Here is a 19917-nt window from a genome sequence, read left to right as displayed (position 1 = left end):
GCCGCGGCGGGAGGCTTCCGCGGGGGCTCGGGGTTGCAGAGCCAGCGAAGGCTGGAGGAAAGGGGCGGAGGCCCCCGGAAAAGGGCCGGGCCGCTGGGGAAGGGGCGGCGGGAAAGCTGGGGAGGGCAGCGGCGGTGGCGGGCAGCCGAAAGGAGCGGGAGGCGGTGGCTGCGGGGGCAGCAGGCCGGGGCGAGCCGGGGCGAAGAAGGGCGGCAGGGCCATCTTGCGGATGGATAAGCTCTGAGAAGTGACAGGAACCTCCAGCGGCTCTTCCGGAGCGTCTTCCGGGAGGAAGTGACGTATTACCACGCGCGACCCCTTGCGACACGCCCGGCAGGAAGCGCAGCGCAGGATTGGGTGTCAATTCCACTTTTGATCCTTCAATTTAAAATACTACGAGAGCGGGGCTGGTAGCACAAGCCTGTAATCCCAGCACTCTCGAGGCTGAAGCAAGAGGATCACTGCGAGTTCCAGGCCAGCCTGGGCTACAAAGTGAGCTCAAGGCCAGCCTGAACTGCAAGACCCTGTCTCAGAGACCAAAAAAAAAAAAAAAATACTGTGCAACAACCTGTGTAGTAGGGAAAACGCATTAATCAGGTACTCATGCAGACAAATGTGGACGTGTAATGATAAGTATCTGACTTAGGCGTTGGGGAAAGTTGTCCTAAGCATTGGAGGTTTCAGTCAGATCCAAAGAATAAATAGTTAAATAGGGAAGGAAGCACAGTTCGGATGGGAAGAGAATATGCTAGCAGATAGGGATATGTGTAGGATATGTGAAAGAAAGCCGGTGCGCACAGAGCACAGAAAACCTAAACTTGGCTTGATTGTATTTTTAAGAGTAAACAATTTTGAGACAGCTGCAGACTGGGGCCTGGTGTGGTGGCGCAAGCCTGTAATCAATCCTAGCACTCGAGAGCCTGAGGCAGGCTCACTGGGAGTTGGAGCACACCCTGCGCTACACAGGGAGACCTTAAAAAAAAAAAAAAAAAAACACCTCAAGGGGCTGGGGATTTAGCTCAGCTGCAAAGCGCCTGCCTGGCAAGCGCAAGGTCGTGAGTTCGGTTCCCGGTACTGGAGAAAAACAACAACAAAACAACAACAACAACAACAACAAAAAACACCTCAAACAGAGATCATGACCCGTTCCCTGTAATGGCAATATCCTGCAAAACTGCAGTATATCAGAACCAAAATACTGACATTGAGTCAAAATATAGAACATTCCATCACTACCAGTTCCTCCTTTGTCCTTTTATGACCATGCTTCTTTACCCCCCCCCTTTCTCCTTCATTCTTAGCAACCACTGATTCATTCTAATTTCTGTAACTTCATCCTTTCAAAAGCACAGGATGTAAATGGAATCATCATCACCACCCTCTGGAAAGTCATCCACACTGTCCACGAATTCCGTTCCCTTTTCACTGCTGGGCAGTACCGTTCCACCATGTAGCTGTTCCACATTGTTTAACCATTTGCCTGCTGCAGGATTTGGGGGTCACTTCCAGCTTTACGAATAAAGCTGCTGTGAACATTTTTATACAGGTGTGTGTGTCTGTGTGTGTGTGTGTGTGTACACATGCGCGCACCAACCTTCATTCCTCTGGGATGAATGCCCAGGAGCACAATTACTGGGTAATATGGTAGTTACATGTTTGGTTTTTAAAGAAGCTGCCCAATTGTTTCCCAGTGTGGGTATACTTTTTTACATCCATACCAACAATATACAGAGGATTTTTTTCTCTTCATTTTCATAAGCATGTCAGGTTTTTACTTATTTCAGACATCCTAAATGGATGCACAGTGATGTTAGTCATTTTCACACTTCCTTCATTGCTAATCATGTTGAACACCTCATGTGCTTGTCTGCCATCAGTACAACCATTTCACTGAAGTGTTTTTCAAATCTTTATGTGTGTGCACATGTGTGGGACTGTGATTGAACCCTGGAGCATTAGCTATATCTTCAGTCTTTTTGAAAAATTTTGAGAAGGGTCTCACTCAAAACTTATGCAAGTTTTATAAGCTTTTATGTATTTAAGCCTGTGGTCTACTTTGAGCTAGTTTTTGTATAAGGTGTGAGCCTTTTAGGTGGATCAAGTTCCTTTTTTCTTTGTATGGATATCTAGTTGCTACAGTATTATGATTAGATATTTCCTTTTCTTTTTGCAGTGCAGGGATGAAACCCAGAGCCTTGCACATGCTACATAAACACTCTATCACAGGGCTACGTTCTCAGATATATTTGTGTTTCAAAGTACTGTTAGTCTGAGAAAGGAACTAGATGATGGACATACCCCATTTTATACTCTCTTTTTTCAGACAGAATCTTGCTCTAGTTCAGGCTGGCCTTGAACTCACTACGTAGCCCAGGCCAGTCTCAAACTCATGGAGATCCTCCTTCCTCACCCTGGGATTACAAGCATGCACAACCACGCCTGGCCCATTTTATATTTTCATCAAATATTTATTAATCACTTTCCATGCCAAGAGCTGAGGATAGTAAGGTAAGTTAAAAGGGTTCTTTAGCTTGAGGACAGCGACCTCTTGGCTCATACTACAGAAATAATCAGAAAGCCTGAGCCCTCTCCTATGGGACTTTTCAAACTTCCCAGAAACCTGATACTAGATAATACTTAAAAGCTTGTTTTAGCTTAAAATTAATTATACAGCTCTGCATTCCCCAGAGGGCGACTGGGTTGTCACTACCATTTATTGAAGATTCTCCCTTTTCCTAATTTGAAATGTTACATTTTTCTCGTATTAAATTCCCCTGTATGTTGGATCCATTATAGACTTTTACATTCTTTTCCACTGACCTGGCCACTCATTCATGCACTGGTACGCACTCATGTTTTTAAAGTGTTATGTCTTTAAAATCACAGAGGCAACTCCTCTTTGTTCTTCTTTAGTATGTGTGTTAAGAGCAGGAGCTCTGAAACCAGTGAAGTCCTGATTCTGCCACGTACTAATTCTCTGAGCTTGGGAAAGCCACTTTACCCCTCCGGGCTTCAGTTTCATCACCTGAAGAGTTAGCCTGCCTCACTTTAACTTTAACAATATGGTATTTTTACTGGAATATTAAATTTATGACTTAATTTAGGGATAACAGACATCTTTATAATGTTACTTGTTCTTCCAGACCCATCCGGGCCATGATCTCCAGTACCTACCTCACCACCATTACAATGCACCGAAGTCTGAATCGTAAGGTTCTGGAAAAGACTGGTCTGTGTCCCAAGTCAGTCAGGCACCATGAAGAACATTTAAGTAACGATTTTCAATAATGCTAAACATAAACTGTAACAGAACTTTGTGGAACCCCCTAGAACTAGGAGAAATTACAGAGACCTGGAAGTGCAAAGGATCAGCCAATCCCTGGTTAAGCAGCTCAAATGACACCATGCTCTTTAAAAATCCCACAGCTCTGCCGTCCCTGTTCCCGTGAGTCAGTGCAGCGCTCCTGCATGGCTGCACTGTGGACACACTACACCACCATGGCTCTCACTTAGTCCTTTTGTTTTATTCAAATGCAAAACTTAAGTTCCAAAATATAAAGTGTACTTATACTCAGTTGTGTTTGATTTAGAAATATTAATTATGCTTTGTTAACAACTTCCAAAACCAATGTACGTTGCAGTAACTAAAATGTCTCCCAGTCTGTCTCTGGAGTTTTTCCTTTAATATACTAAAAGTACTCCAATTTTCACTCTACAAAAAGGAAAATGATGCTGTCAGAGGAAGGTAATGAATAAAGTTATAATGTGAAAGACTTCACGAGGAAAACCTGAACTATTTACTAGGGACCGTAAAAAACTGTTTCTGTTCCAGGCTTAAAAATGCAATTCCAGTTCTACTCCAGCTATAAATAGGTACCTTTTATCTCATTTATTACAGCTAGCATAGCCCAACTTTCAAAAGGATTTAGAATTTGCTAATAGTTTAAGGTTTGTTTCCCAAGAAAAACTGGATAAAAGAAAAACTCAAGATTCTAGAAGCCAAAAAACCAGAAACAAATACTTAAAGGTACTGATTTAAACAATTTCAAATGAGTCTGAACTGAATAATATAGAAATTTACATCATCATGGAAAGAAAGGAAAAATGCTTGGAATATCCAAATAGTTTACTATTTATGGAATCAAATGATAAAATTTTCATTGATAAGTCAATCCCCCAATTTTTAGTTTTGCTATATAACAAGGATTAATATCTTGTAAGTGAGCAGGAACACATTCCCTTTGGCTGATAAGAACAGATTTTCTTTGCTCTGCAAAGCCAAAGAATTTAATGTCTACTACCAAACGACAAAACAAAACAACAAGCTCTGTATTTTTACAAAGTGCCAAACAATCATCCAAAATACTTTAGGGTGTTTTCCCATGACATTTTAAACTATTGGGAAACAACCTGGTCCAATTTTTAAGATGAATAGAATTCTAGTATTTTCAGGGAAGGAATGTGGATAGAAAATAGGTAACAATAAAGAATGGCATCCCAGGCTGGGTGTGATGGCACACACCTGTAATCCCAGTACTCAGCATGCAGAGGCAGGAGGATCACCAGTTTGAGGCCAGCCAGGGTTACAAAGTGAGTTCAAGGCCAGTCTATGCTGCATAGTGAAACCCTATCTCCAAAAATAAAAAAAGAAGAAGAATGGTATCCCAATGTTCAATTGTAAAGAATTTATTTTCCCATTTGTAGAGTAACATTATTGTAAAATCCAGTTATTTTAACACCTGCATTGCTTAAAAGAATTCCTAAGAATTTTGTTAAAGCATATTTTTAAAAAAACTGAACCAAAATAATGTACATTTTATCTCTAAATATGTCATTAAAGCCCACATAATGTCCTCTGTATAAATCAATGTGATGTTACAATAATATACATGATCTGATTCTTATCCTAAAGGCTTCTGACCATGTACAATATCCCAGATTGACTCAATGCCTTTAATGTCAGACTGCAGAAACAGTTACGACCCTAAACAAGAGAAGGGGAAGCTTTATATACAGGACAGGCATCGGCGCGCTTAGCTGTTCGCAGCATCTGCTTGGCGAGGCCACCCTTCTTCCTCCACTCCAGAGTCATACTCCTCCTCAGAGGATTCTTTTGCTGGAGCCCTGTAATAGGAAAATCCAGTGTTTGTTTTTTAAACAGAAACTAGAGTTAAACATATTTCTAGACTCAAAAGAGTAAATTAATCCCCTTAGCTAAAAGTACAAAAATAAAAAATTTAAGAGCATTTTTGACATTAAAGAGTACTAGTGGTGAAATATGGGTAACAAACTACCCCACAGAGTTACAAGGAGATTTCCCAGCATTTTCCCTAACAGATTTGTTGGTGAGATAAACTGCAACTTACAAGCCAAATCCAGCCTATTGCCTATTTTTGTAAATAAAGACTTAGTGGAATAAAGACATGTTTGTTCTTTTTCTTTGAGACAGGCTCTCACTATGCAGCTTGGGCTGGTCTTGAACTCACTTTGTAGCCCAAGCTAGCCTCGAACTCGAACTCGCAGTGATCCTCCTGCCTCAGCCTCCCAAGTGCTAGGATTACAGGCATGAGCCACCACACCCAGTAATGATTGTTCATTTACACATTGTCCGTAGCTGCTTTTGTGCTATGCAGGCAGTTTTGAGTAGCTGCACTAGAGAATCTATGGCCCTAAAGTAATTAGCTCTTTGGAAGAAAGTAGGCTGATTCCTGGAACAGGCAAACGAGGCAGTGGATGTGTTGAATTTGTCAACTGGTATAAAACTACTGAGAGAAGAAATGGAAACATTTTGTACTTATGAAAGATGTTGAGAAAAACTCATTTATCAATTAGGAAATCAGTGAAGTGAATTTTAAGGTCTTAATTTTTACTATTTTTAAGTCACTTTTGATACTTTTTCCTTAGAGGAAAAAAGTGGAGGCTAATTCTGAAGATCAGTTTTCAAAAAGATTTACAAAATATTATTCTATAAACCCAAATTAGATTTTTCTATAGAAAACTCATGCAATTTTTACTTGTCTTACAAAGCAAGGATTATCACACAACTTTTAAGATCCTATTTAAACAATAAGGATCTTAAATTTTAGATCTGTTTTGGATGGAAAATACATTACCGAATGTATCCTGGCTCCTTTTTTCCTTCTACTACTTCTTTGTCAACTTCCACACACACAATATCAGAGTTAGGGACTTCAAACATTGGTTCTAATAACAGCTTTTCCTAGAGATTATAAAAAGTAATGAATTACATGGAAAAGAAATTATGAAATTTTTTAAAACACTACAGATCAAGGGCTGGGCATATAGCTCAGTGGCACAGTGCCTGCCTGGCAAGTGCAAGGTCCTAAATTCAATTCCCAGTACCAAAAAAAAAAATCAGCAAACCCAGGGAGGCTCTATCACTAAATTATATTCCACGCTTTTAAAATTTTGAGACAAGGTCTTGCTAAGTTGCTAAGTTGCCAGCTGAGGCTGGCCTAAATCTTATGATCTTCCTGTCTTGGCCTTCCAAGTAGCTAGGATTTTAGGTGTGCACCACTGCCCCTGGCACAAAATACTTTCATTCTATAGGCCAAGTAAGCCCATTCACTCAAGAAATATGAAGTTTTTATAGCTGATAACTGAAGTAGACGAAAAATTTTCATATTCTTTATATACAAACAGCTTCTAACTAAATTCACGAAAGTTATTTTATAAATAAACTATCAGTCTGGGGTTCTACCTATTTGGGCCAACACGCATATACAAAAGGACTACAGTGGGGATGCATGCCTGTAATCCTGACACTGGGAGAGTGAGGCATGAGGATGGCCAGCTCAAGGCCAATCTGGGCTACATCACAAGACCCTGTCTTACAAAAAGACTCTAGGTTCAGACTCAGCTCTTTCTTAAGAGGCATTTCTGGATTACTCTCTGACTGAGGGACTGTTCAACCGGCATTCCTTAGTTTGAAAGAGTGATCCTAAATGATCTCTGCAAAGGTCTTCAGTGTCAAACTATAACTTCAATGAACACTTGTCTCAAATGCTACAGCAGATATAAAATTATTCACTATAGGAAACTAGCTTTGCCTATAGGTAAGGGCTGAGTTATACCCTATCTAAAGAAAAATGAGTATGTCAAACTTAATTTAAATGTCAACTATATTACCTATTCTTCTAGCTTGCATGTTTATAAATTCTAGGCCCTCTTGAAAGAGTATAATCTCATATAGTTCCAATCAGAAGCCTACTGAGAGGAGCAAAGTGATAGCAGTGCAATTCTTACAAGGAAATAGGTACATGGGGTTGCTTTGGGAACAGGTAAATAAACAGTAATTCACTGTACAGCCAGACTGGGGGTGGGGCAGGGGAAAAAACTCAAAAAGAGTGGTTAGTAGCAGGGAAATAAGTCTCTAGGATCTGCAACAAAATTAAAAAGTGACTTTATACCATACTGAGAACAGAGGGGTAAAATGTTATGCTATCTACAATTTACTTTCAAACAAGCAAATAAAAATGAGGATTTCAATAGGTCTAAGAAAGGGCTCTGGGTTTAGTCAAAAGTCTATGTAGAGGCCAACCATGGTGGTGCTGCTTATAATCCCAGTTACTCTGGAGGCTGAGAAAGGACCGCACCTTCAAATGCCAGCCTGGGTAATTCACCAAAACCCACGTCAAAACAAAATCTTTAAAGGGTTTTGGGTGTACCTCTGTGGCAGGGAGCTTCTCTAGCACGTATGATGCCCTGGGTTCAATTCCTAGTATTGCAAAACACAAAAGCCTACATAGAATTTCCTCAAATTCTCCTTTCCATGATCCTGATTTTCTGTCGGAACATACGAATGTCCTCTGATGCAAACACCCTACGTACGGTTCCTTTTTTCCTTTCTCGGTGGTACTAGGGGTCAAACCCAAGGCTTTGTACATGCTAGATACATGCTCAGCTCACATTTGTATCTCTTTTGTTTTTGTTTTGGTGCTGGGAACTGAACCCACGTCCTCACAGGCACTTAGCACATGCTTAAACACTGAGCTATACCCCCAACACCAAAGTATCTTTCTGGAAACAAAATAAAATCCCGTTACTCTCCACCACCACCTCTATGCTAATCCTCTAGATAAATTTCCAAAAGAAAAATGGAAGTTTAATATTCTCAAAACTGAGATCAAAAAATAATCTAGTAGTTTTTAGAGTAATGCCAACTCACCATAATGGACCGAAGGCCTCGAGCACCTGTTTTTCGTTCTAGTGCCAATCTAGCTATGGCTTTTAAAGCATCCTCAGTAACATTCAGTTCACACTACAATAGATTAAAAAGAAATGAGACCTTACCTAATCCTTGATGTTTTCCTAATGTAATCATACAGCATTTAACACATTCAGAAACCTCAAACTTACGCTGCTGATTGGGTGTGTGAGCTAGAGTGACCTCTGGGTGTTTGCCACAGGAATGTAGACAGGGAGCTACTAAAGGTTTACACTGACAGAAGTATACACAGTGTGTCACAAAAAAGCATTTAGAGTAACGAGGCTCAAAGGACAACCCTGTGTACTTGGCTTAGAGAGGCTGAGGGAGGTTAGTGATGTCATTTCTCTTATGTATCCTTGGACCTCATATTATAGTGATGATTTTAATTCAAGAAAGATAAAACCAACTCCTATATGTCTAATGTGATGCGATATAATGTGCATCCCTGGTCTCCTAGATCCACACTTAGTGAGGAAGGGGCAGGATCTGTCTTTAATCTGTCCGGCTAATTTACATAGAATTTCACTGGCAAGAAAATAATAAATTAACTATGAAAAATAAGAATCTGACCTTATCCATGCTGAATAAGGCCTGGTACTGAGGAATGACAGCATTCCGTGGCTCAGTTAGTATTTGTACGAGTGTTTTCTCATCCAGGCTATGCAAAGGAACCACCACAGGCAACCGTCCCACAAACTCAGGAATCATGCCGAACTCAATAAGATCTCTGGCTTCCACATGACGTAATAATCGATCTTTTTCTTCAATGTCTTGGTGAGTATTTGACTCCCCACTTATGTTAGCAAGGTCTGCAGCAGCTGCAGCCCTTCTGCCTTTTCCCAGATTAGATGGTGTTCCAAATCCCAGGTACTGCCAAAGAAAGGATGCACATTATAAATAAAGTTGCACTGTACTAAGAACTTTACACGCACATTTCATGTTTTTGCAACAACTCTATAAAGAAAGTTCTGATACTATTCATGTTTTACAAAGATATAAAACAGGTTTATGGAAGTAAAACACTTTGACCAAGGCCTTACAGCTCTAAGTGGCAAAGCCAAAATTTTAACCCATGTCTGTCTGCCTTCAGAACTGAGAACCACTACATGACAATTGACTCTCAGAATGAACTCTAGCAGAAATAGGTAAGAACTAGTAAGGGAAGTCTCTTGGAACTCATATAATGAGGCTGTAGGGCTTATCCAAGACCTCTAGACAACTATTCTAGAAGACGGAAGAAGTGTGAAATGAAAACAGACAGTAATTTTTTCATAATCAAAATTAAGTATATAGTACTGCAAAAAAGGGTAATGCCTATAGAATAAACAGCCTTATAAAATTCATTCACAATTCTACTAAAATCATGATAAGAGGCTGTACACAACCTCAAATGAGAGTAATTCACACTTTTATAAGAAACATGTGAGAATGACATCAAATAAGAACACTAACTTTGCTGAAAAGGCTAAGTACTGAAAGGAGTATGCAGCTTGCTACAGTCAACATAAGAGAACTATACTCCAGTCATCTGTTAGAAAGTTTGATTTTCACATATCATACAGCTTTCATCAAAAGTACAAGAAGCTGGGTGTGGTGGCACACGCCTGTAATCCCAACACTGGGGAGGCTGAGGCAGGAGGATCATTGTGAGTTCGAGACCAGCCTGGGCTAAAAAGTGAGCTCAAGGCCAGCCTGAACTGCATAGTGAGACCCCGTCTCAAAAAGACCAAAGAAAAACCAAACAAAAAAAAACAAAACACAAGAGAAGCACACACTCTGTGAGAACATAGTCCAAACTCTAAACTAAAAATTAGTTTGCTTTGCACTGAATGCTGGTGTCTCCCCAAAATTCTTATGCTGAAATACAAACTCTTAACAGTATGGTATGTTATTAGGTATTGGTAATATAGGTAATGGTATTGAGAGATGAACCCTTTGGGAGGTGATTAAGTCATAAACCAACAGGATTAGTGCTCTTATAAACAGACCCCAGAGAGAGCCCTGGCCTCTCTGCCATATGCAGTTACCGTGAGATGATAACCACTGTGAGGACACACATCTTCATCAGATACTGGATTTGCTGGTGCCTTAATCTTTGATTTTCCAAGCTCCAGAATCGTAAGAAATAAATTTCTATTGTTCATAAGCCACCTAGTCTGTGTTATTTTATTACAGCAGCCTGAGCAAAACGAGACACTGTTCCTCTGATTCTCTACAGAATAGTGCACAGGGGCAGGCAGCGCTTCAGAAAGCAAAATACCTCTCATTCAAGAATTTTAAGATTTATTAAACACTACACGCAGTACTAAGTATATATACACATTCATTTTATACAAATATATATTAATACTTTCAACATTATAAAAACTGAGGCTATATACCTGAAGAAGCTGTTACCCTACAGGGGTTTATTCAGAGGGAGAATACGTGAGGGCACTACAGGGTCACAGGTACAGGCTCAGGTGACTGTACAGGATCTGTGGCACTGGTAAAGAAGAAGCATGTTCTGGGGTGAAATCCACAGGCTAGGGAGACAGGTGACCACGAAAATCTTCACAGAGGAATCACCTGATCACTTAACAATCTGAACCTTTATGATAAAACAGGTATTTGCTGACAGACATTGAGCTAGAGGAAGTCATGAGAAAGGAATAACAGAACTGTGAACAATTTCATGTTTCATACATAGGACTGAAATATAGGTATTAAATATTGTACTCTTGGGCACAAAGAACTGGGCAGGAGGAATGAATAGAAATTTTCTTGATACAGCAACTATCTCAACCAATAAGAGCCTTAGACAAAACACAAAACTGAGTTCAACTACTATTTTTCAAATGTCCACATATCAATGCTACTTTGAAATCCTGTAACTTACTACTCTAAAATTGGAACAACAACTAGAAATATGATGTGCTTTAAGAAAACCCAATGACTGGCAGCCAGTAGAAATGGGAGCAAAAACTAAGCGCCCAGCCTCTGTATTTCCGTTTCTGAGTGGGCCCTCAGAAAAATGTACCTTTTCATTTTTTCTCCTGCTGATGATTCTGTCTAAACCGTTGAAAGCACCAGATGCCACAAACAGGACGTTTGTTGTATCAACTTGAACTGTTTCTCCACGTAACTTCCGGGAATTCTTTTCTGGAACATTGACTATTGTGCCTTCTAGAAGTTTTAATAAACCCTAAAAAAAGAGTGAATGATTTATAAAGTTACCAAATTTAAGTGTAATATTGTGCTTTAGAAAATGGGATTCAATGTGGAAAATAATACGTGGTTGTGGTTATGGTCAATGAACTTTAACTAATGAAAATCCCACATTCCTCTAACGACCATGAAAATCAACTCCCCTTATCACATTAGTAATTCATAAACTTATCTGAAGTGGTTACAGGACTCCAGATACACTGTATTGAGGAAGAGTCAATCTAAAAAGTTACAACTGACGTAAAGACAGAATTATGGTATCCAAATATGGTAGGAACATTCATAATTTGAACATAAATAAAAATTGTACCCTACTTCCAGTGTTGTGTTAAACTTTGAGAATTACCTACATTTTAAGACGCCTTCATTAAAAAAAATTATCCAGCACATTTTATAAATGCAATCATACCTTTGTATGTATGTCAAAAAAGACAAAGCAATTTTCTTCACCCATTAACTTATTTCATTAGTTACTATAAAAAGTTAAACTGGCTAGCAGATTATTATGATTTTAATTATGACTCCAAGGAATGAAACTTTATTTTATACTTATCTTCTAACTATGTGGAAGGAATAAAATGCATGTATAGTTTATTTCTATCTAGTTAGAACCAGAACTTTCAAGACTCTTCTAGACAATTTTTTTTTCCTTCCAGACATTTTTAACTGGGCCTTTGAGGAATAAAAACAACAAAGATTAAATTTTTTTTCTGTTCTTCAAAATATTTTTAACTTCCTAAGAAAGATAATTTGTATTTAAAATCACTAATAACTTTCTTTTAAGATCCAAACTATTTTTAAATGGTATGTGAAGTATAGGGTGAAAGAAATAAACAAAACAGAATCTAATTGAATGTGAAACCAAACGTACAATATTGGGAGGTTGATGTATTCCCCTCCTTTTAGTGGGCTTGAACAAAATATTCAACTGCTTACTTGCTGAACGCCTTCTCCACCTACATCCCGTAACTGATGAATGCCTGGCACACTGCCAATCTTATCTACTTCATCCAGAAAGACAATTCCTATAATTTAAAAAGGATTCTATTCATAATATGAAAAAGATAAACACAAGACAGTCTCAACTTAAAAGACCAGATGGCAATGTCACTCGTTTTTATATTTAAAAATACAATGGTTTCATATTTTAAATATATATTATTTCTCTCATCATTTTATGCAATTATTTTAGAATTTATTCTTTTTTTTTTTTTGGAATTTATTCTATAGAACATTCAAATATGGTATGACAACAGGTATCTACCCCGTTATCACAGAAAACTGAGATACAGTGTGGAAGCATGAGGTATACGCACGGTTGGTACTAGCAAAGCATCAGCTTACTCTTTTCCATGCATATTCTTCCATAAAGGAATCCGGACACAAAGAGGTCACGCTCTTCACGTATGTAAGTACAGATGATAAAGGAAAAACAGCATCTATGACATCCTATAGGTCAAGAGGCTAAACTGTTTCTAGACTCATCCTTTCTGTGCTCTCCTGCCCTTACCCAGGTCCCCACTCTTACCTTAACCCAGCATTAGGAGTCTAGAGGGGACTTAGAATAAGAACAGCAATGACCGTATTAAGAACCCAACAATATGAGAACTTGGGCTGTTTTCACCCTGCCATCTTAGTGACAAAGCAAATTCATGGCCCTTAATCAGTATGCTAGGAAGTATGTAACACAGGCACTTTTATAAAATAACAGAATTTTAGCCCTTGACACAAAATAAGAATTATCTTAATAGCAGACACTTTCTTCAACAAACTAAATATGGGGACAAACAAACTACTCTGACAACATACCTTGTTGTGCTTTTTCTACATTATAATTGGCATCCTGGAGCAGTTTGGCAATAACAGATTCAATATCTTCACCTACATATCCAGCCTGAGTCAAAGTCGTACAATCACATATAGCAAAAGGGACGTCAAGGCATTTAGCTAAAGTTTGTGCCAGCAGGGTTTTACCTACAAACAGAAACAGTAAGTAAAGGTTTAGTAAAAACATATTTAAGCTACAATTTTTCACAGAAAAGCAAAATAAACCCAAACAGCATATAATAAAAAGTTGTTAACTGGTACACCTTTTCTCTACTATCATTCAAATCTGTTTGTCTCATTTGCTACTCCTGTTAAGAAGTTAGGGACTGGCCAGAAAGACACCACCAATGCTTCCAAATCAGCTTGCAGCTGAAACAAGAATGCAACAGTACTTCTAGAAGACATTCTTAGATGTTCTTAGAGTCAAAGTCCCCCATCATAACACACAGGATAGAGAATCATTTATATTCTGTTTCTAAAAAATGAGTCATAAAAATTTCCTAAGAAGTTATTTACCTGACCCAGTTGGTCCAAGCAGCAAAATATTACTTTTTTCAAGTTTTATGTCATCATGGGAAGAATCCAATACTTCACCTCCTCGTTTCTCCTGAGGTATTTGTTGATTTACCTGCTGCTGCATTGATGCTCCTAAAGCATTACCATGCGGGCTAATTCCTGCAATCTGAAGCAATTCTGAAAAAAAGTCAATGGAATTACTAGAGCTGCACCTGAATTTACTTGGAAAAAAAAAAAAAAAAGTCCCATAAATGCTAAAACAAAGCATCCATTTAGAAAAATGTAAGTACTTCAACACTGTCTTATCTAAAAAGAAAGAAAACTTCAAAGTATCCAGTGGCAAATGTACAACACACACGGTTATACAAGGAACCTCAAGAAAAGGTTTCTTTTCACCCTCATTTATGTGAACGTGTAGGAATCCTCTTCAAACAAGGAAGGCGTGTCATGGAAGGGGAATAGTGTCAGCAGTTAGAAGGCTTTAAGGTTGCGGCCTTCCATGGTCTCTAAACAGCCAAATGATGTTGGACAAATCATACAGACTTTGTGATTCTGCTTCCTAATCTATAAGCCAGCAATAATACCAGGTATCAATTTCAAACGCACAGTTGGAAGGTGCAAGAAAAAAATTAAATTGATTTGGAGGCACCTTTGTTTTTGTTTTTTTGTCTTTTTGAGACAGGGTTTCACTATGCATTTCAGGCTGGCCTTGAACTCACTTTGTAGCCCAGCCTGGCCTCAAAGTCACGACAATCTTCCTGCCTCAGCCTCCCAAGTGCTGGGATTACAGGCATGTGCTACCACACCCAGTTTGCGCCACCACATCCTGCTTGTTTTGTTTTTTAAATAGGGTCTTGCTATGTAGTCTAGAGTAGTCTTCAACTTGCCACATAGCCCATATCCCAGGCTGGGCTCCTTGCTGAGCCTCCCACGTGCTGGGATTGCAGCTATTTACCAGCACCTAGCTAATTCAAAGGCACTCTAAAGATTAAACCAAAGGAATTTTTTTTTTCATTATGAATGAAAAGAAGTAGGACTGTGAAAAAAGGAAAAAATAACGTGCTAAGAATTAGGGAAATTAGTTTTGGTGCTCTTGTTTTGTGGTTATGAGGCTATGAAAAGCCTTTTTAACTGTCCTGAACTGCTTCCTTATCCACAACATGAAAATACTGAACACAGGACCATTACAGTGTCCTCCACATCTGAAAGTGATTCAAATACCAGGGAGGCCATATATAGTAAATTTTACTATTCCTGGTCCCATCTGACTCTTTAATTTTATTGAATTTCAACTGAATCTTTCTAGTTCCTTTAACATAGACACAATGCTTAACTAGGTAGAATAGTGCTGGTAAGGTATCAATTTATGGGGTGGGCCCCTACAAAAATGAGTATCTGTGATCATATATTTGTTTATACTTCCTCCTCCTGCTTATCGTCCATGGTACTGAGGGTTAAATCCAGCGAGTCATCCTGAGCTACATCTCTAGCTCTTTTTTTTTGAAACAAGGTCTCACCAACTTGCTATGTTGCCCAGGCTGGGGTCCAACTTGTGATCCTCCTGTCTCAGCCTCCTAGAGTGAAGGAATTACAGGATTTTGCCTGGCTACTTGTTTCTAAGTCTTATTTTTAGGTTGTTTCTAAGAAATGGGTTAAGAATATTTGTACTTTTTAATGTTTTATTGTTCAGTTTTTTGGGTTTTTTTCCCCCTGGCAGTACTGGACACTGAACCCACTGCCTTTACACTCAGCTACATCCTCCATCTTTTTTTAAAATCTTTATTTTGAGACAAGGTCTCATTAAATCACTAACATGTCAAGCTGGGTTCAAAATTGTGATGCTCCTGCATCAGGCTCCCAGCATGCTGGGGTTATAGATATGTGCCACCACGCATAGCTCCAGAACATTATTTTAACTAAAACAACAGACAGAATAACGGTTCAGCATGTATTTATAATGATCTCATTCCACCTGGCTATTATTTTCAAACCATCTTCATACTTAAGGTAAAGGCTTATTCTAGTCATCATAATAGGGGTTCAGTCAACATTTGAATTTAGGTTGTGCTACATTTGAGAGTTAATGATTAGTACATAATTCACAATGTTATGCCTCATTAAAAACCAAATCAGACAAGAAAATCTAGTTTCTTGTATGAGTTTAATTAAATTGTCACTAAGATAGTGCAGGTTTTTTGTTTTGTTTTGTTTTGTTTTGTTTTGGTCTTTTTGAGACAGGGTCTCGTTATGCAGTTGAGGCTGGCCTTGAGCTCACTTTGTAGCCCAGGCTGGTCTCAAACTCACAATGATCCTCCTGCCTCAGCCTCCCGAGTGCTGGGATTACAGGTGTGCGCTACCATGCCCAGCCTTTTTTTTTTAATTTCGGCAAAATGTAATTCAGAATTGTGACAATATAGGAAGGGACCTGGCTTTAGTTTGGCTCTGCCCAAAGGGGAAAAATGACTTAGATAATTTGAACAAAATTAAGAGATATACTAACTATAATGGGACCACATGATAAATGTACAAGTATTTAACTTACTCAGTAGTTAAACTGGAATGATTTAAGTGGTATAGCTGATACCTATCGTTCCACTTTACAAGATGATGCCCCACACTATACACGAGATGGCTCTCCTTTCGATTAACCCCCGTTCCTACACCTCTCTCACTGTAAGCAGCCCTGTAACGAGGACGTCAGTGAGCAGCCTGGTGTAGTGGTCAATGGCATGCAGCTTATCTGCGGTGTGGCCAGGGACGAATTACTTAACATTTCTGCCCTTTAGCTACCTCATCTGTAAAATGAAGATGAAGCAAACAGTTTCTGTCTCACAGGGTTGGGGGAGATTAAATGACAATATGTAAAAATACTGAGCACAGTGCCAGACAGCTTTATTAAGTGGTACAGGAGAATGTGTTCTTATTACTACTATCAACCTAGTGTTTATTCATAAAACATAGTTCTTAAATGCAAGGCAAGGATGTTACCTGGTGCTCAACTTAAAACTATACTATGTTTCAGTGAAGGAGAAAAAACAAGTTCTGTCAGCCTAGGAATTGTACATTGGTCTCCAAGAGGATTTTCAAATGGACTTTTACTTATATATGATTCTGGTCTAATGTCCGAACTTTATTTATTCTATTTTTTTTTTTTTTTTTGTGCGACTAAGCTGTATCTCTGGCCCCTACTATCCAAACTTTAGAATCTTTAGTAAAATCCTACACAGAAGACAATTAAACTATACATAATGATAAATTATATTTAAGATTTTTAAGTATTTGTTTTCAAGTCAATTAATGTAATCATAAAGTCCTTTTACCCACATTCTTAAAAACTGTTGCTTGTTAACATTCAAATTACATTAAATCGCTACTGTATTATATGATAGGTCTTTCAAAATACTCACTATATATTTTCTTTACTAACGTGCTAGTTTCAGGCATCATCAGTCCAAATTCATGAGAACAGTACTAATTACATATTTGATATTTTTGGATTATGAAATATACATTATGCATTCATCAGAAGTTTAGTATTTAGATCTTACATTCTTATATATACTCTAGTTCTATTATACTGGTAATATTTTTAAATTTTACCATATATGGTACTTCCATAAATTAAAAGTAACCAGGGACAATATAATTTTCTTACATATAATAAGTGTCACGGCAGAAGTGGTAAACCAGTATATGTAGTACACTTCAAACAGTAGATATACAATACTGCTGGGTTTAAAGGCAAATGTGGAAGTATCAAATTTAGCCAAATTTCCTTTGTTGTTTCAATACAACAAAAAGCCATGAGAATCTTATTATGACAGCTCTGGAATATTCGCCTCCGTGCAACAACTGTTATCTACCTCCAAAGGGGTGCAAGACCTCTGAAAGGCCTCTCTCCTTGCTGTATCAGGCCCTTCCACACCCTCCATCATACCATGATGTTTATAGGGGCAAGCAAGGGCTGGAAACAGTGAATGGGGCTTATTCATAATTTGCAAGACCATAATAAATTTCAGAAATACCAAAAATAAACAGTACAGTTTCTGGCAAAGAAGAGTTAGAAGATAATCTGCCTCCACAAAAAATGTTATCACAGCAGGCCAACTCTATAATCTGGCAAAAAGAAAAAAAAAAGATATAGCTCAGTGGCAGAGTGCCTTTTGGTTGTATAGCCAAGAAGAAAGATAAACTGAGTATTTGAAATAAACCAACTACAAAAATTAGCAATGAAGTTATACATACCATAAATGACAAATTTACATGCCACAGATGAATAAAACACACTTACTTGGTAAGATACATGCAAATACATGTCTATCTTTACTACTGCTAAGACACTTCACCGAGTGTTTACTACTTCATGCTGAGTGAGTATCTTAGCAGCAAATCTCCAAAGAAAGGAGGCTACAGAGGACACCTAAGGAAAGGTTACTTACTTGTAAATCTGTACTCATCCTCCCGTCTTCTTATTTCTAACTCTAAAAAGAAGATGAAAAATGGTAACATGAAGGTATTATATATTTCTCAGTTTGGGGAAACAGTATCCCACTTCCTGCCCTTTTCTAAATATATTTAAAATAGCTGTTCATTACCACTGTTTTCAGCTTTTCCCATTATGAAGGAACTTATAAGATGGGCATGGTAGCGCATGCCTGTAATCCCAGCATTTGGGAGGGTGAAGCAGGAGGACTGCTGCAAGTTCGACGCCAGCCTGGGCTACGTAGTTAGTTCAGCGGCAGCCTGAACTATACAGCAAGACCCTATCTCAAAAAACAAAAAAAAAAAAAACAAAAAGAATTTATATGCTACATCCTTCCTGTATAAAACAAAACAAAACCAGACCAATGATGGCTGTCCAACTGCTAATATTCATATTTGTGAATTTACTATTTTAAGAAAACAGTATAACAACTTAAGTCTCCTGTAAGAGTTAAATATAAATATATTTGTTCTTTTAGCACCTACAGCAACTTCAACACTGATTTATTACACTTGCTCTTAGCCAAAAGCCTGAGAAGTGATCTGAAGATTGACTGAAGGAATTATAACAAATATTTTGCTCCATGACTAGATGGTGCTTTTCGGACCTTATAAAAACTGAAGCTCTGGCCAGGCATGGTGGTGCACGCCTGTAATCCTAGCAATAGGGGAGCGAGGTGGGAGAATACTTGGCGGTTTGAGACCAGCCTGGGCTACATAATGAGCCTAAATGAGACTTTGCTCCCAAAAACCAAAACAAGCAAAAAAAGAAGTTTTGAGTTTCCCATTAGTTATGATTTATGTTGTCTAAAAATAAGTAACTGATACTAACTACCACGACTCTTTTGCAGTAAGTTCAACAAATGAACAAGTGTCTTCAATGAAATCAGTTATGTATTTGGTAGTTACTACATCAATAGGTTTACAAATTTAAATATTGAGTAGCACTTCAAAATAAAAAATATTTACAATGTTACTCTATTCAAAATCGTGTTTTGGTAGTCATTCTATTAATATAATTCATATATTGTATACACCGAAATTACACAGTATATGGGTATATTAGAATCTAACTTTAATCACATACAAATCTGCCCAAAAGAGTGCCAGACATGCTATACAGCTATACCTCCACATATCTGACTTAGGCAAATGAAATTCTGTACCCTGAACCTAAGAAGAACTCAGGGACATACAATGATCAAGCCATGGTAAACTAGTGGTGAAATCCACCATTCAAAGACAACAACTCAAACTCTACCCTAGTGGCCCTCAATTTTCTTCTTATTTGATTGTTTCTGTGGTGCTAGGGATCAAGCCCAGGGCCTTGCACATGCTAGGCAGGCACTGTGCTGCTGTGTTACAATCCCAGCCTCTTTCAAACACTTTTAACTGAGAACCTTCATAAGAAACATATTCCACTTTATGATGTAGAACCCCTGTATATGTAAGTTTATGAAAGTGAAAGTGTTAAGAAACAACACTTACCTTACCTACAAGTTAACGTACCCCAGCAGTTTCTATTCACATCTATTAAATTTTTTAAAATGCTACTGGCAATGTGCCAAAATGATACCACAACCTACACTAATGAAAAGTGAGCACACTTTCAAAAGTGCAGCCCTGTATCAAATGCATTTTAAGACTCAAACAAG

General features: G+C 38.3%; 2 protein-coding genes across 3 annotated transcripts in view; both read right to left on the bottom strand.

The window, feature by feature from the left end:
* Positions 1-314, bottom strand: part of Pdcd7 (programmed cell death 7) — a gene marked incomplete in the record, with an annotated part of 13051 nt that extends 12737 nt beyond the window's left edge. The window contains 1 exon segment of the mRNA XM_013518970.1: positions 1-314. Coding sequence (XP_013374424.1) covers positions 1-222 — 222 coding nt within the window.
* Positions 315-4665: 4351 nt separating this feature from the next.
* The window catches only part of Clpx (caseinolytic mitochondrial matrix peptidase chaperone subunit), a 33709-nt gene continuing 18457 nt past the window's right edge, over positions 4666-19917 (bottom strand). The window contains exons 6-14 of one of the 2 annotated variants that reach the window (XM_005393725.2): positions 18220-18261; positions 13781-13957; positions 13247-13411; positions 12374-12462; positions 11250-11414; positions 8801-9100; positions 8189-8281; positions 6114-6220; positions 4666-5124 (exon numbers count right to left, since the gene is read on the bottom strand). In XM_005393725.2, the coding sequence (XP_005393782.1) occupies positions 5034-5124; positions 6114-6220; positions 8189-8281; positions 8801-9100; positions 11250-11414; positions 12374-12462; positions 13247-13411; positions 13781-13957; positions 18220-18261 (1229 nt within the window). In that variant the 3' untranslated portion in view covers positions 4666-5033. The remainder of the gene's footprint in view (positions 5125-6113; positions 6221-8188; positions 8282-8800; positions 9101-11249; positions 11415-12373; positions 12463-13246; positions 13412-13780; positions 13958-18219; positions 18262-19917) is intronic. The other variant, XM_005393726.2, reaches the window with a different exon arrangement.

This window comes from Chinchilla lanigera, unplaced genomic scaffold (assembly GCF_000276665.1).
Source record: "Chinchilla lanigera isolate Chin_1 unplaced genomic scaffold, ChiLan1.0 scaffold00049, whole genome shotgun sequence".
Taxonomy (NCBI): domain Eukaryota; kingdom Metazoa; phylum Chordata; class Mammalia; order Rodentia; family Chinchillidae; genus Chinchilla; species Chinchilla lanigera.
This window is presented reverse-complemented; position numbering and strand designations above follow the sequence as displayed.